This window comes from Tyto alba, unplaced genomic scaffold (assembly GCF_018691265.1).
Source record: "Tyto alba isolate M040663 unplaced genomic scaffold, T.alba_DEE_v4.0 Super-Scaffold_41, whole genome shotgun sequence".
NCBI classification, from domain to species: Eukaryota; Metazoa; Chordata; class Aves; order Strigiformes; family Tytonidae; genus Tyto; species Tyto alba.
The window spans coordinates 8,723,724-8,739,905 of NW_024881317.1; the positions used below are offsets into that span (position 1 = coordinate 8,723,724).

Here is a 16,182-nt window from a genome sequence, read left to right on the forward strand (position 1 = left end):
ACAAGAGCCTCAACTTCAACACATCGAGCACAGATGTGCTGGGAAAGGATCTGGTCCTCCCTCTCTCTCCTGAACTAGGGCTGTGCTTTCAGCTGTTAGAGGGCTCATGCATCAGATTTACAGTAAAGAAAAAAATAAATCCCACCTACTTGGATGCCCAGGAATCAGTGATCCCTGAATAATCTCAAACACTACACTTGCAGGAGGTTAGTAAAGAAAAAAGTAACAGCTAGGTCTGAGCCCAGGTTTGCCAGCCTTGGGGTGGGGTTCCAGAGGCTGCAATGGCTGGGATGGTACTGAGCACTCTGCAGATCCTCTGAAAAAAGGAAGGGGTACAAATACAAATATATATACACACACATACATATATATATATATATATATCTCCAAGCAATAGCAAAACAACAGGGCATAAGGCAGGCTAAGCTCTCGGCAGACACTGCTAAATGGTTTCCAATTAATTAACTGATTACATGATAGAACAGAAGGGGATTCAAGTGAGTGCTGTTGACCTTTAAGAATAATTAATATCATCAGGATTGCAAAGCTCATCCAAGAAAAATAATTAGGAAGATTCTAATATTGCCTCCAAAGCCACATCGAAGGGGGAGAGGAAGGTTCTGGTTAATTCAGAGGCATATTCCCAAGTATTTGCTAGCAAACCCATTTCTCCCTTACTTCCCCCTTGCAGAGCTCCCACACACACATGCTTCTTCCCTACCCCAGTCAACCCTCCCTCTCCTCTTCAGATCCATTTTCCCCATCACCTTTTCTACACCCCATCCTCCTTCTACTCCATTTCAACCTCCTTCCCTCATGAGTCTTTGATCCAATCCTTTCCTGCAACCCTTTCTTTCTCCAGGCTGGTCCCTGTCCCTCCCACAAGGCACATCCCACCCCCTGTTCATCTTTGTCCAGCCCCAAGCTCTGCATTCTGCCTTCCTGCACCTCAGGAAGGAGCCTTGGTCCTTCCATATGACATGGATCCACTTTTGATCTCCAGTCACCACTGTCAGCTTCATAGGCTGACAGAAGGCAAGCACTACATATAATCCCAAAAAATCCCTTCCCTGCTTTTTCTCAGCAGTCAAATCCACCACACAGGATGGTCTGGGAAGCAGATGTAAGTGATGCACAGCAACAGGAGAAAGTGAAAAATGGGGAACTCGTGACTCCCTTTTCTTCCCTAACACCTCACCAAGCACATGAATACTCCCACCTCACTATATTTTCCTTGCTTCTCCTTTCCCAGTTTACTTGGCCCACAGGTCCTGCGTGGGAGAGGGGCTGGAAAGCCGTTGAACCAAGCAGGAACTGCAGTGATGAGCTTTGCCAGAAAGGTCGCTTGAACACACTGGAAGGGAAGCTGCATGAGCAGCCAACATTTCTTGTGAAGGAAGCTTAAAAAAAAATCCTCCCCACAGCCCTGGAATGAAACCCACCTTTGCAGTGAATAAATACATTTCCTCTGCTGCTTATTATCGTTAAAACTTCTGTGGCTTGACACTTCACTAAATTATAGATAAAAGGAAAAATGGTCTTCCTGGGCTCAGAAAAGCAGGCTGCTGCCAAAGAGCTGTGTTTACACCGTCAAATTAAAAGAAAGCCTGCCATTAGCCTACAGCACTCACCCCACCTCGGCGGGGAGCAGAGCTACCTGCACACACATCACGGGGGGCCTGGGAGCCGGGGCTGGACACCACGAGGGACCACAGCTGGGGAGCATGCAGGGGCAGTGAGCTGGCACGGGGAGCTGCACATGTGGACAATGGGGGACAAAAGGGACCATGCCGTCAGCCAGCAGAGATGGCAGCTGCCACCCCCCACGCTGCGCGGAGGCTCCTGGCCGCAGCGGGAGGTGAGGCTGACGTGCTCCAGCTACACCTCATCAAACAGCAAGAAAAACACTCAGCCTAGGAGACAGACAGCAGCAAGCAGGGATCTGCCTCGCACCAGGCTGCTGCTTCCCTCCAGGGGCCCGTGGGGTGGGGATGGGGAGCAGGGAAGCAGCAGATGCCTGGAGCACACCTGAGCACTGGCATAGCCTTTTGGGCAGAAATGATCCTGTTTGCAGCAGCTGAGCACACAGCAAGGAGTAATACTCTGAGTAGAGACCTGCCTGCAGCTACACCTGAGAGGTGGTACAATGCACCTCATCACAGCCCCAGCCACATTTGGCTGAGGGGGACAAGGAACTTTTGGTGACTTAATACCATCAGAATCCAGCAAAGCCTGCTTGCTACACTCTTCACTTATAACCACCCCAACAGCAGAAACATGTTTTGTCTTTGACAATTAGCTCTGTCAAAAAACACAAGAATGCCTGAACACGGCAGCTATGTTTTTCCTGTTTTTCTCAATAGATGATGTACTTAAAAAGGAGAAGTATCTTTCAGCCACCTTTTATCTTCAAACATTGGTCAATGTAAGCAGTATTTTCAAATGAAAAGACTAATCACCGTGAAGCACTGAGTGCTTCAGACTGCAGCAGGCATTCTTTCATTATTCTGAGACAGCAAATTACCCACAATTATCAACACTTACAACTGGATACAACAAACATTTAGCCAAAGCCCCCATGGGTTGCGGTTGCAAGTCAGGTTGAATGGCAGACCTCCTAGAGAACTACTCATGTGAGAAAACCACAGACAGCAGGCGGGTAGCAGTGCTGCAAGACAACTCTGTTCACGCTGCAGAACAAAACCAGTGCCAGGAGCCACTGCAGTTCAGAAAGTCTGTATTGCATCTGCCAAAGAGGCATCTCATCAGAGCCGCTTCATAACAGCAGAGATGGAAAAATAAAGGCACCACTGGCAGCGAAACCAGGATGGCCACCCCTCAAGGTAGGGTCACACCTGATGGCTTGATCCAGTTTGCACCTGTAGCCAGGTGTGCACAGCCACTGGTCCACTGGGTGTTTGTCTGGGTTTGGAAGGGGAATGAGTTGCTCCAAGAGAAGGGCAAAGGAGGCAAGGGCTGCAGGCAGGGAGGCCAAGCTGCAGGTTGGGTTTGAGCAAGAGGTAAGGAATCTGGGAAGCTTCAGTGCAGGCAAGGAGGCTGGGAGGAGAGAGGCAGGAAGGGCCAAAAGGACTGGATGAGGCTAGAGGCCAAAGCCCATGCTGCAGGCAGGGGGGCCTGGGGCTGCAGGTAGAGAGGTCAGAGCTGATTTGGCAGCAGGGAAGCCCAGCTGCAGGCAAAGGCAACAGGAGACCGGACAACTGGGTTGGAGGCAGGGGCACCTGGAAATTCAGAGGGTGGGAGGCAGAGAGAGTCCGTCACAGGCAGGAAGGCCAGGTCTGGGTTGGAGGCAGGGAAGGGGGGAAGCTCAGCTGCAGGCAGGAAGATCGGCATCTGGGTGGGAAGCGAGGAGGGCAGGGGTGCAGGCTGGAGGGATGAGGGGGGCCAGGGGGGCGGGAAGGGGGTGCGGTCCCTGTCCGTGGTGCTGAAGCGCGGCCCCGCGGGGCGCAAGGGGCCAGGCACCGCCCCACCCCACGGGACACCCGTGGGCACCAGCAGAACTGCCTGAGGACCAGTCCTAGGAAAGACCACGCATGACCTCACGGCATGCCGGAGGACAGCGGTCATGAACCATACTCATCCTCAGTCACTAGCAAGTCTACAGCCACGGTTACCCACAGCTCCTGAGGTGACAAACTTCTGGCTCTTCCTAGCAGCCTTGCAAATATCCCACGGTCTCTTGCATCTGGCATAATTCACAGTTCATCCCTTCCCAAATACAAATGAGGGGAGGGGGTTGGTGGGAAACTCCACCCCCTCACCCAGTTTTCTAATAAAATTTTATAATTCCAATAAAACACACGACTGCCTAACTTATGACATTAAAATTCTTGCCTAGTCGCACACCATCATGAATTAATGTCCCATCATTCATGCCCGCTCGTATCTTATTGCTCAAATAACATATGATTTTAATGTTTCTATTTTTCTGCCCTGGTGCTTATTGCCTGTACATCAAAAAGGGAAAATCAGCTCTGCAATCATACTGTTATCAAACCAGTATCATGGAAACAAAAATCCCAGGTGAGATAACTTGTGCGGCCACTTAACTTTCACTCATCCTGCCATGATTGTTCACTCTCTCCCCCATCAGCTTTCAGGCAGGTTTCCATATCCTCAGGTCCCTCCTGTGGAGGGTCCTCTTCCCTGTGCAGCACCTCTCACACTGTCGTAGGCAGGTAAGACGTGCCTTGCACCACACCTAATCAATCGAGTCACAGGGTTTTGGGAGCAAGCAAAAGGGACAGCCAGAGTCTGTTTCCAGAGTACCTCCATGTTGCAGCGACCTCAAAAGCCTAGGAACAAGATCCAGTCTTTGTCATGCTCAAATCTCCAGAAATCAGATCATTCTGTGCTGCTGCTGATCTCAGAGATGTGGTGAGGTTTAACCAAGACACAACTACACATTATCTTCAGGATCACAGCTGAGAGGAGTGTTTGGCCTCTCTTTGAAGTGAAGCTCACAACAAGACATCCATCAGGCTGTTGTTGCACAGCAAGGACTATGTCACAGAGGATGAGCCCCCCCTAAAACCCTGACTTCTCCAAAGTTAACGTTTTACCCAAAACCTGAAGAAAGGCTTGTATGTAGAAATGCATACAAACACACACTCCCATGTAGGAACAGCCTCATTCAAAACCTCATACAGCCTCACACAAATCCCAGCATTGTTCACAGCCTCTTTTAAAGAGGGGATGGGAAAACCCAGGACCTTTGCAAAATCAGTTTCCCGTTTCACATGTCTGCCAAAAGACAATGTATCAAATTTCAGAAAGGGAAATAAGTCTTATAGGCACACAATGCAGCTGGAAAGAACATCTCAACATTTCAAAAGAAGGAAGGAGAGACAAAGCCACGGCAAAATCCTGAGAGCCCAGGTACCAGAGTGATAGGCATAGCATAAGAACCCGAGCAGGCAACAAATATTTGTGATAGCATTATTATACCTCATCTTACATTGCAACAGCATCCCACAATTCAAGTCTAGGTTTCAATAGAAGCCATACAATGTGTTGTGCTGCAAATAGATCAAATAAAAGCAGAGAAAACAAATATTATTCCAAGTTTTCAGACAGGGAACCAAGGCAGGACAAGTCTTGCCACAAGGTGCACAGTGCTTGAATTGGAAACTTTCTTTTTCTGTCCCACTAGAGTATAGCAGTCACAAACTCACCACTCTGCCTCCTATTACAATACAATAAAACCTCTCCACAGCTAAGCGAAGCAGCCTGCAGCCAAGAATTAGTTACCCAGCCCTCTGAATGCAGGTCAAATGATTTCAACCCAGCCTGAAGGAAAGCCACAGTCCTGCAGGGAACTGGTGTCTTCTCTGGCCTTATACACAATGGCTGGTAGAACACCGGACCTACCTCTGCCACTGCAGAAAAAGCAATAGCTGCAGATAACTGCTTATCCATCACCCATGGTAACAACTGGGAATAAACATGCCATCAAACCACTGCTGCTGACTAACATATCAGCAAGGTCCTGCACTACACTGGCATCCAGGGGACAGTGTAGATGGGGAGCAGAAAAGGAAAGTTTATGGAAGCAGAGGAGATGTTACTGCTGTTTATTTTAGTGACTGCGCTATAAGCATGCCCAGCATTTTATAGAAGAAATAGAGATACATGGGGGGAAACACCTTCCTGAGTAAATCACAGCACAGAGCTGTGCTCCTAGAAGGGGCTGGAACAGGAACATCTTAAAGTACAAAAGGGAATCAAAGGGTACCCAAGCTGCCTGCCTGATTAGGGACAGTAAAGGAACATTCGCCTGACAGAAAATAAAGGCTGCTTAGATCTTTCTCATACTTCTTATTTTGCCTACGTTCATGGAGAAATTCAGTTCCTATTTAGTCCTTCACAAATGCAAAATAAAACACATTAAACGATGAAGGGGGTGGTTTACATAAATTTATTACTTTACCCTCCCAGTGAGCTAACAGCTCCCATATAGCCATTTACTGCGCCCTGCCTGATACACACAGACTTGTTAGGCTGCACTGATCGAAAGTATGGATGGGAAATCAAGAGCAATTAACAGATGACAGCTTGGGTTAGGAGGAGACTGCCTGAATAGGTGTGGCAGCAATGCAGTGGTGAAAGGACAAAATCATCAGGAAGGAGGAGGAAGGGTCATAGGACATCCAGAATCAAGCAGAGAGTTGCAGGCAGTCACAGGGCCTGGAGCTGGTTACAGTAAGAGAGCAAAACAGAGAGTTTAACTCTGCTTCATATATAAAAATGGCTCTTTCAGAGCAAGGCAATAGATCATTAACTACAAAGCAGGGGGAAATGACCCTCAAGCCATGACCAAGAGGGAACAGTGCTATATTTGCAGTAATTCAGTGTCTGGTATTTTGTTTATTTCTTTATTTGGTGTAAGATCTCTATCAAGCTCCCAAACACACAGAGCAAAGCAGCTGAACCTTGCCAGCCTTGCAAAACAGTTGCCTGCAGCCCTTCAAAAGTGCTCAGTTGTTGGAGGGCTTCAAGTGCTGTCCTGAAATGGCACTGAAAAGGGCAGAGAGTCACTCACCAACCTTGTGCTGCCTCAGCCACCTCACTTTTTAGAGAATGCAGCCCAGTTTCTTCCCTATTAAAGCCTAAAAACACAAACACATCTCAGAGAATTCCCATGTCAAACTACATCTAATACTAAGGTACTAGTTCATACAACACTGCACAACTGCCGTGAACCCAACCAGGACACCAAAGCTAACCCCATCCTCAGAAAACAACACAACCTACAGAGGAAGTTCTGGGAGGCTCCAGACTAATCATAGCTCAGGTTTGTTTGCCTATGAAAACAAGCCCATAGATCAGTCAGCTCAGTCTTTCACCAGGCAAAGCACATCCCTGCACATTCCTGACAGCACCTTCCAGGCCTTCCCCAATCCTCATCTGTGGGAGAAAAAGACTGACAGGATCACACAGCTAAAAATGCCTGTGGAGCAGGCGATCTGACCACACCATACTCAAAACCCTGTTACACTCAGCACAAAGCACTCCAGAGTCTCCCTCCGTCTTTAAGACCCTTGAGTAAAAACTGGAAGAGAAAGCTTGATCCTCAGCCCCATCCTTACTCTGGCAGGCAGTACTGAGAGCGAGCTCTTTGACAGGAGATGTGTCTTGGCCAGTCCACAAACCAATTTAGAGCATGTATAAACCTCCAAAAGATAGTTTAAGAAGAGCCTCTGAATGCAGACAGAAATGGCAATTATTAATTTTCTAAATAGAAATCTGACTACTTAAACCTTATTTAAAAGTGTGCCTGTCTCTATAATTACACAGCCTTAATTTGTTTTCTTTACTACACAATAAATAAGGTGTGCACAATTACCCTCCGCAAATACAAGGCAGTGCTTCCTGACTGGCTGGCTGAGTATGCAGCCTCCCAGGAAAATATTTAGAGGGAACCACAGTCCCTTAAGTACCTGCTTCCCAATAAAGGGGGACTTGGGCACTGCAAATGTCAGCTTGTCTACCTCTAGACACAACCTGCTGGGAGCCTACTCTCTTACATGCACAGCTCTCCTGTCCCACAGCCAGCGAAGGCTGGACACTTTGGCCAGCAGCACAGAGGTCCTGTGCACTGATTCCTGGTGCACTGTGAAGCTGAGGTCTCCTGTGGACTTCCCAGTGCCTAATGGGGAATGTGATAATGTTGTATTCTTCCCCACAGGACTTTGAAACAACCTCTCTCTATTATTCCTCTGCCTGTTTTCATGATACATGTAGGAACCCGAAATCCTCATGACTTGTAAGCCTCTATCAAGTTCAAATAAATTGGCCAAACCATTGCAATGTTATTAGGAGACAGACAGAGTGAGTGAAAGCATGAAAGACTTTTTTCCTCAATAAGCTGTGCTATACACAGGAACATAATAAATACGTATTCAGATGGTTTGTATGTCTTATATTTAAGAACTGTATCATCCTAAAGTTTTCTTGTACAACTTTAAGCCAAAGACAGAGGTTTTCTGTCAACACAGAAAACATCTCCCACATTCACCTGCATCACCTGCTAACACTAACTTCCACTAATCTTAGCTGAAAAGGCTCAGTTTTTCACAGCCTAAATCTGCTGGTCCTCACAACCATGATATTCAAGACCATCCCCATATTAGCCAAAGGCTGTCAAAGCTGCACAGAAATGGGACCAGGAACCCATCAGTGCAACTTTACCAAGTGACATGACTTCCAGTGAGGGCACAAAATGGCACTGGATGATATCCAGTTTAGATCAGACCCACATCCATCCCCATTCAACATCCAGCCATCACTTGTTCTGGAAGGAGTCAACTATCTCAACCCAGTTGCCAGCAGAAGAGGTAGATCTACGTTGCAAAACACACTGTTATATTTTGGATTAATTGCCTCTGTAGCAGTGATAGGCTTCATAGCACCAGCAATCAGACAAGCCATGAAGCCCTGTCCTCATTCAAGGAGAGGAATCCAAAGCTATTTCCAGATCCATACCTCTGTCTCCCTGTTACCCACTGCTCCTCCACTGATTAAGTTGGCCTCAAGCCCCTTACACTCATACAGCTAATTTCAAACCTTAAAGGACAGGCACGACCCTACCAGGCTGCACTTTGGAGCACTTTGAGGTCTACAACTTGGGCAGTTGAATGCTGAAAATCCTCTTCATGTGTTTCTTGCCTTTCCTCCCTGACTCTGTGATGAGGAAGAGGGGAAAAAAACAAGCCAAACCTCATCCAGAACCATTATCTTAAACAAACCCCCACAAACCTGAGCTCCTGCAATTAGAGCTGGGATAAGTGATCTGCTTGTGATTGCACAGCTGGGTTCTGAAGACAAGCGTGTGCACAGAGGAAGGGCCAGAAATAGAAGTTGCTGGGAGAAGGCAGAGCTATCTGGCCCATCTGAGAGGAGGAAACCTTTATGAAAGGCACTGGAAAAAATTCACTTCAGCAGGAGGCTGGGATTTAACCCAGGATGGGGAGGGAGAAGGAAAAAGAAACAGCTTTTGGGTCCTCAAAATTTGTACATGAACTTCATGTGGAAAAATGCCTGGTGCTGCTCAGACGTAGCTTGTAGCACCCTGCAAAGGTCCAGCACAGGGTTCCCACCATCCTGTGCTTCCCTGGGTCCACCAGCCCTCCCTGGCAGTAAAACCTCTGTCATTTATTAGACACGTTTGCCACCTTATTGACTTAACTCTACCTGCAACCATCCAAATAGCCAGCAAAGGATAAGAAAAAACAGAGAGTGACAGCAATAATGTGTAGCAGTAACTCAACAAGCCTTAAGCACACCATCCCACAGTCCCCAGCCCCGCACCCATCCAGCTGCAGCCAGCCCTGCCGCAAGAGTATTGAGACAGAATCCCTTGCTCCTGTCAGCTACTGTACCTGGTTACGGCAGCCCAAGACTTACAGCAGAGTGACATTTCCATTAATCCTTTTATCCCTGACTCCTACGTGCAGTGGCTGCAGAAAATGTCAGGCCTTCGGCGAGCCAAGCTCCCCAGGAGGCAGTGGCTGTGGAGCAGCAGAGGAGGCACCCCGATGCGCTTGCACAGTACCAGGGCCAGGGAGGGGACCCCGGGTGGCATCAGGTGCCTGCTAGGCTCTGCAAAGCCTCAGGAGCCACTGCGCTCCCCCCATCAGGGAGAGAGAACCCCAGAAAAAACAATCTGGCTGCAAGGGAGCAGTGGCACTGTGGCACAAGAGCCTCTGGGGAGCAGGAGGGAGCCACCATTCCTGCAAGCACCAGGTCTCCATCCCTGGATGCCTGGTGTCTGCCGTGGGGGACATCCACCCTGCAAACATCCACATTCCTAGGAACAGCATCAAAACCCACTGGCAAACACTAACCAAATAATATACTTACTTGCCTCAAGCTTCAAAAGGCAAGAAAAGAAAGATGTTAAGAACATGATCAATCTTACATGGACCAAGCAGTAAACAAACACATATTTCATCACCACATACCAACCTTAACTCTTGACACAAGATGGATGTGAGGTTTTTTCCAATCTCAAAAGACAAAAACAAACACTTTTGGAAAAAGCAGCAACAATTGCATGTATACACATTAACAGCACACAGCCTCAAAACAAGCACATGTAGCCCTCTAAACTGCTATGACATCCAAACTAATTTCAACTGGAATCAAATATTATTCATTTTATCTGTTAGGTACATCAACAGCAACTGCAAAATTGACAAATACACAGACACACACACCCCCAAAAAAATCAACTGGGAGAGGTATTCAGAGAGAACTCTTCCAGGTAACAACCAACCACAGAAAACACAAAACAAATGCTACAAATCAAAATAACAAAGTGCAGAAATCAGGAAGATCCGGTGGTCAGCATTAAGGACAGTTTATTATGACAAAATACACACTTTAAACTCAAGAAGTCTCTGTTTGTTCACAAGCTCTTAACTATTCATGCCCTTTGGTACTGCAGATCTCCTATTTAGCAAGTACTTTACCGTCACTTAGCAACTGTAACTGGTTTTCCAAAAAGGAAGCTTTTGGGGTTTTTCAGTTCACATCATCTCTAAGCAGACATCAAAAGACAAATCTATCCTGCTCTGCAGGTTTCACCTATCTCCCTCCACCAGGTACATGTCCATATCGATGGCCGCCTGCATCCTCAGGCTCAAATAGAAGCACACTACGGCCATTTTTCATAGAAGCCACCACTAGCATTGGCTTACAAAAAGCAGGGATACAAACACACTCCATCCATCCCATCAGCTCGTACCCAAGGTTGGGGCTTCTTACCAACCCCTTTTCACCTTTTATATCTATACAGGAGCTGAGAGGGGTTTGATCTCAGACACAGTCACTTTGATGAGATATTTCAAGCATCTTACACACTGGCCTGAAATTCTGGCTTTCCTTTATTGCCTTGGAAAAAAATAAATACATATCCAGAAAAGAAATCAGTGCCCTTGGCCTCGAGGATGTGGGAATTTCCCAGGAGACCGTACCTGGTGGCTAACAATGCCCCAGCAGCTGAACACTCATGCAATATCCCATGATAACAGGTCTCCAGTCTCTCTTGCACAAAACATCCGTACCCCAGGCCTGCTGCAGACGCCAGTTTAAGTAGTCAATAATTAGGAGCAGAGCTGGCAGCCCTGTGCCCCAGCCTCTCTGTACTGGAAAAGTGCCCTTTGGTTAAAAGTTAATGAACAGGGCAGTCTCCAGCTGTGTGCTGGGGCATGTGCCCCCTCCTCCCCAAACTCTGCAGAAAGGGAAATGCACACTGGCCACCGCAAGGCTGCTAATGACCCAAGTGCTCATTAGAGCAGCAAAGCCAGGCCAGTTATTAGACACCAAAACCCACCAGCTGACCAGCAGGTGCTCACCCCATCCTGCATCAGGGCCCACTGCACTTCCCTGTGCCTTCACTTTTTCTTCTCCCCCTCCTTTACCATCTCTCCCTCCATTTCCTCATCACCCTCCCATCCCATTGCTTTCCCCAACAGGCACTTTGGGGACCTTTGGGGATCATCCTTCCACAGGAAGCAGAGGGAAAAGGGGGCAGGAGCTGCCAGCACTCACATGTAGCGCAAGTGAGGGTTCTTGGCAAAGGCGCGTGGCTGGATGTTTCGTAGTCCTGAGTTCCTGATTGTCCTGCAAAGAGATGAAGAAGGGCAGTGATGGAGTCAAGGGTGACGACTGCTCTAAAACCCTGCACTCAGCATCCAGAAATGCACTGGGAGCCCTGCAGTGCCCCCCCCCACCCCAGAGGCACATCTCTCCCCAGACAGCCTCTATGAGTTACAAACAAAGAGGAAATTGGGCTTTTCAGCTTCATCTGATATAGTGAGTGCACAGGCTCAGTGCAGAGCAGCTGCTGGGCAAGACAAGACTCTCTCCCCGCATCCACCAAGGCTTGCTGAGATGGCCCAGCACATCTCCTGCTCCTCTCTTCTCCCTCCATCTTCATGAGCAACACTGCCTGGCCCCACAGCAAACCTAACACCCCAGCACCACCATCTCCCCTCCCTCAAACCTGAGAGAACATCCTTCTGATTGCAGCTCAGATAAGGAGGAATGAGTTTTTTGTATAGGGAGTTATTGAAACTGAAGAGGGAATCCTCTTTCCACCCTGTTTTGGAGAAGCTGTACCAGCCCTATGACCAAGGCTTATTAACTACTCCTAGAGACAAAAGTACACCCAACTCCATTGCTGCTTTCTTAGGTGAGATGAGAACAGTACCCAGACTGCTTACAAGGTGGGGAGGTGTATGTTAAAAGTACAACTTGCTGGGGTTTGGTTATCAAGTGCTCAGAAGCATACACCTCTCCTCCAGCGGACAAGCTGTACCCAACAAAGTTCCTAGTGAAACACATTAGCAGAGTCTCCAGTTAACCCTGAGCAACACTGTGCATCTCACACAAGCAGCACCCAGGGCACTCCCATCCCCAGGAGGACACAGGAGGTGGAATTAAGAGGTTGGGTGGTATCCTCACTTGTCCAGGCTTCCCAAGCACCTGGCAAGTCCCTTCAATCTCATGGACCTCAGTTTCCCCTCCATGACACACACGGTTGACCTCTCCTGGTGCTGAGGGTTGTGCAGGGAGATGCAATCATGCAGCACTGCCATGGTGGCGACTGCACTAAATGAGGACCAACAGCCCAGCAATGAAGGATCAGTGGAGACAGCTGGAATTTTGCATTGTGGGGCTGAAATGAGTCAGAACAATGCACAAGCCCAGAACCGGAACAGCGAGGGAGAAGAGAGGTCAGGGCCGATGTGTGTTGACAGAACTGTCAGGAGCTAGCAATATTCCTTCTCGCAGACCCAGCAAGGTCCAAACAGCACTTCATCTCCATTTTGCAGAGTCTCATAGAAAAATACGGCAGAGCCAGTAGCTTAAACAGGCTCTGAACACTGCGGCGTGGAGACTGCGAATGGGGGGACGCCATAGCTCTTTGCTGGAAGGAAGGGGCTGCCCAGTGCTGTTCTCCTCCCCGACATGCAGGACATACTCACAGCCTCTGGAGTCCCGTGTACAGCTCCATGTCAACAGCATTCAGCGTCTGCAAGTTCTTCCAGTTCTCTATGTGTCTGTGGAAAAGAAGGAAAGACTCAGCTGTGGTACCACCACATGGTCACTGCCTGGGCAGGGGACAGCACACTGAGGGAGAGTGACATGCCCTAACACCCAACACCATTCTGCTTTCCCAGCATTTTGGAAAAGCCAGATAACATGGTTTTACATGTGGAATGTGCAACTAAGACATTGAACATCCTTGCCCTAGTCATTGCCCCTCTCTGCACCCCACTGTGCATAACAGTGAAATAAAGACACAATTGAGAAGGCTCACGCAAAAGGAGTGAAAGCAAATAAAAACCTCTCAACAAAAACTTGGGACCTAAATGGAAAAAAGTAGTCGTCATATATTTACCCAGTCTCTCACTGGGGTGGACAAACAGGGTCCTAGTCTTTGCTGGCTGGAAATGCTGCGGGCAGGAAAGCACCAAACTTAGTTTGGAAATCGTGCCTTTATTATAAATTCCTCAGTCGCCTGGGGCACTCTGGCAGGTATGTTACAGAGAACAAAACCAGAAATAGATCTGTCACTGCAGGAGCATTATTCAGTAAATATTAGAGCCAGAGGAAGGTGACAGATCAACAGCCCCAGAGAATAGGGTCTCCTGTTATTGGCAGCACAGGAGCGATGCTGACAGCAGCGTGGCCAGCTGGCTGTGGACACAGGCCTCTGCTAACAAGCTGTAACATTGCATGGTGGGGAAGGAGCTCGATCCTCATCCCCCAGGCAGCCCTTGGCCAGTTCAGGCTTTCTCCCAGATTAAACTTGGACATCCTCCCACCAGAAAGCACAAACATTTTCAAGAGGGTCTTTGCCGGGGAGAAGGTGGAGGTGGCGCTCTCAAAGCAAACCAAGAGGGGGAAAAAACATCTGGCTGGTCCCCTTAGACAACACGTGAAAGAAACACAACTTCGAAGTTTATGAACACGTGCACCCAAACTCACATCTGCCTTGATGCAATAGTTGGCTTTGGACTTGGCCCTGGAGAGGGGAAACACTTCCAAGTGATGCAGGGTTGGGGTGATAAGCCAACACTGAGAACTGTCCCATGATTCTTTTATTCTAGGCAAGAAGGTTGCAGGACCCCACGTGGTGGTCCAGAGGCTGAGTAAGAAGAAGAGGGACCTCTGACCACTTCTAGAGCAGTCACAGGGGCCACACGTTCCTCCTCCAGCACTCAACATGCCTTGTGCTTGCACAAGACCAGACAAATTAGCGTGACAGAAGTATACGGACCTATTTGAACCACATCCCAAATAGCGTCCAGCTCAAGGAAGAAAAATACAAAGCCTGGACTAAATCTAAACATATTTCTCTTTTCTCACCATGCAGATCCAAGAAAAGCAGAGACCCACAAGAGTCACCTCTGCTTTCCACATGTTCCATAATTGTCTGCATACCCAGAGGGGTTAGCATAAGGACACAGCATAAGCTCCCAACCGGCTGCTGCATGGCAGCATAAGTTACGGTTCATCCTCAACGACCTGCTCATCAGCTTGGATCATCCGTGTCCCAGACAGAATGAGAAACAGGACGTTTTTACAGCCATTTTGTACTCCTTGCCAACGTCTAAGGCCCCTGTGAACACTTGCAGAACAAAACACAGAGTGGGAGGATTCAGTCAAGAGATCCAGCGGCTCACTGAAACTTTTCTGAGACAGGGCAGGACTGCGAGTTCAGGTCCTGGGCCACAAGATTGCAGGACTGAGCAAGGCTAGAAACACAAGTTGAAGATATTTCCCATCTGCAACTCCTCCATACCAAAAGAGAGGGTTCTCCAAGAGAAAGAACGAACATGGGGAGAAGCATGAGTAGAATGATGTGGGTTTACCACCAGGGCATACTGAAGCTAGCGCATCCAAGCAATGACCCTTGGGAAGGGATGAAGCAGCCCTGAGCCAGAAGCTATGGAGCAACCACAGCTGGGAAGGAGCCGGCGGCCAGATTGGCTCTTGTTTTATTGATTGTATTTGCTAAAAAAAAGTCAAAGTTATTTTTGACCTGACACTCAGAGCCACGTGGGCAGCATTCTAGAAGAGGCAGAAAAAGACCCGAGCTTGTTCCCAGCAACATTCACAGGCATAAGTTTCTGATGACTTAGCACTAGAGTATAGGGGTCTTGGGGCCCCCCCATGGCCAAGCCTCCCCAGAAGTGGCATTAAGCTAGACTGTAAATACAACTCCACAACCTGTGTTCCAGCCTCCCAAACGAAGCCTATGAGCTTCCTGAGCCAGATATGCTTTGGTATGTTATTTAACATAGACACACAACACCCATAAAGTGAGAGATAAAAGAAGAAACAGTGGAAATAAATACATACACACACACTTATGTACAGGATAATCCCCTAACCCAGCAGCTGCTTTACACAGAGTACAATACAGGGAAATAGAGTCATCTTGAATTAGGTGCACAGGTCAGCAAGGGGCTTTGAGGCCTTTAAGCTACACAGACACTTCCCTTCTCAAGGACTCCCAGAAATAGCTTTTCCCCTTTTTTTCCTCTGATTTTTCAACTTAGCAGGAGTTACACCCTTGCTCCTAGAAGTAGCAAACCAGTCTTGGTTCACAGGCACCTCAAAGATACACTAGAAAAACCATTTTCTTTGGTTCCCTATTGTTTTGGAAAGAATAGTATAACTTTGCACTGGCTGGGTTCGCCTGAATCCTCTTTAAAAACAAAACAGAGATGATGCATCCTATTATGAAAGCTCAAGAAGTCAAGCTGTGATAGTAAAATTGGCAACAGTTGCACAGGAAAGCAAAACAACGAAGCAAAGAAACTCCACCCCTAAAACTTAAGTCCCTCTTCATGTCCTTCATTATCTCAAATATCTCCCCCTCTTTTCCTTCCAGGGTTTTGCCTGCCCTAGAAATCTTACATACTCCCAATTGCTGCTGAAGAATGAGACCTTCCCCTCTCCTCTGCCTCGGTTCATTAACCTGGCAGGAACACGAATGCTGGGTTCACTCCAAATACAGATGTGACAACTCCCAGCCTTGCCCTGGTCTCTGCAGTCAGGCATTGAGGTATGAATTACAGTCAGTGGGTTACTCCCTCCTCCCTGTAAATGTCTCTAAATATATATTCCTGTGGCATTCCTCAGTTA

General features: G+C 47.9%; 1 protein-coding gene across 4 annotated transcripts in view; it reads right to left on the reverse strand.

The window, feature by feature from the left end:
- The window catches only part of NTRK3 (neurotrophic receptor tyrosine kinase 3), a 230,908-nt gene that overhangs the window by 183,185 nt on the left and 31,541 nt on the right, over window positions 1-16,182 (reverse strand). For all 4 annotated transcript variants that reach the window (XM_032994218.2, XM_032994217.2, XM_042803989.1 and 1 more), the window contains exons 2-3: window positions 13,011-13,085; window positions 11,572-11,643 (exon numbers count right to left, since the gene is read on the reverse strand). In XM_032994218.2, the coding sequence (XP_032850109.2) occupies window positions 11,572-11,643; window positions 13,011-13,085 (147 nt within the window). The remainder of the gene's footprint in view (window positions 1-11,571; window positions 11,644-13,010; window positions 13,086-16,182) is intronic.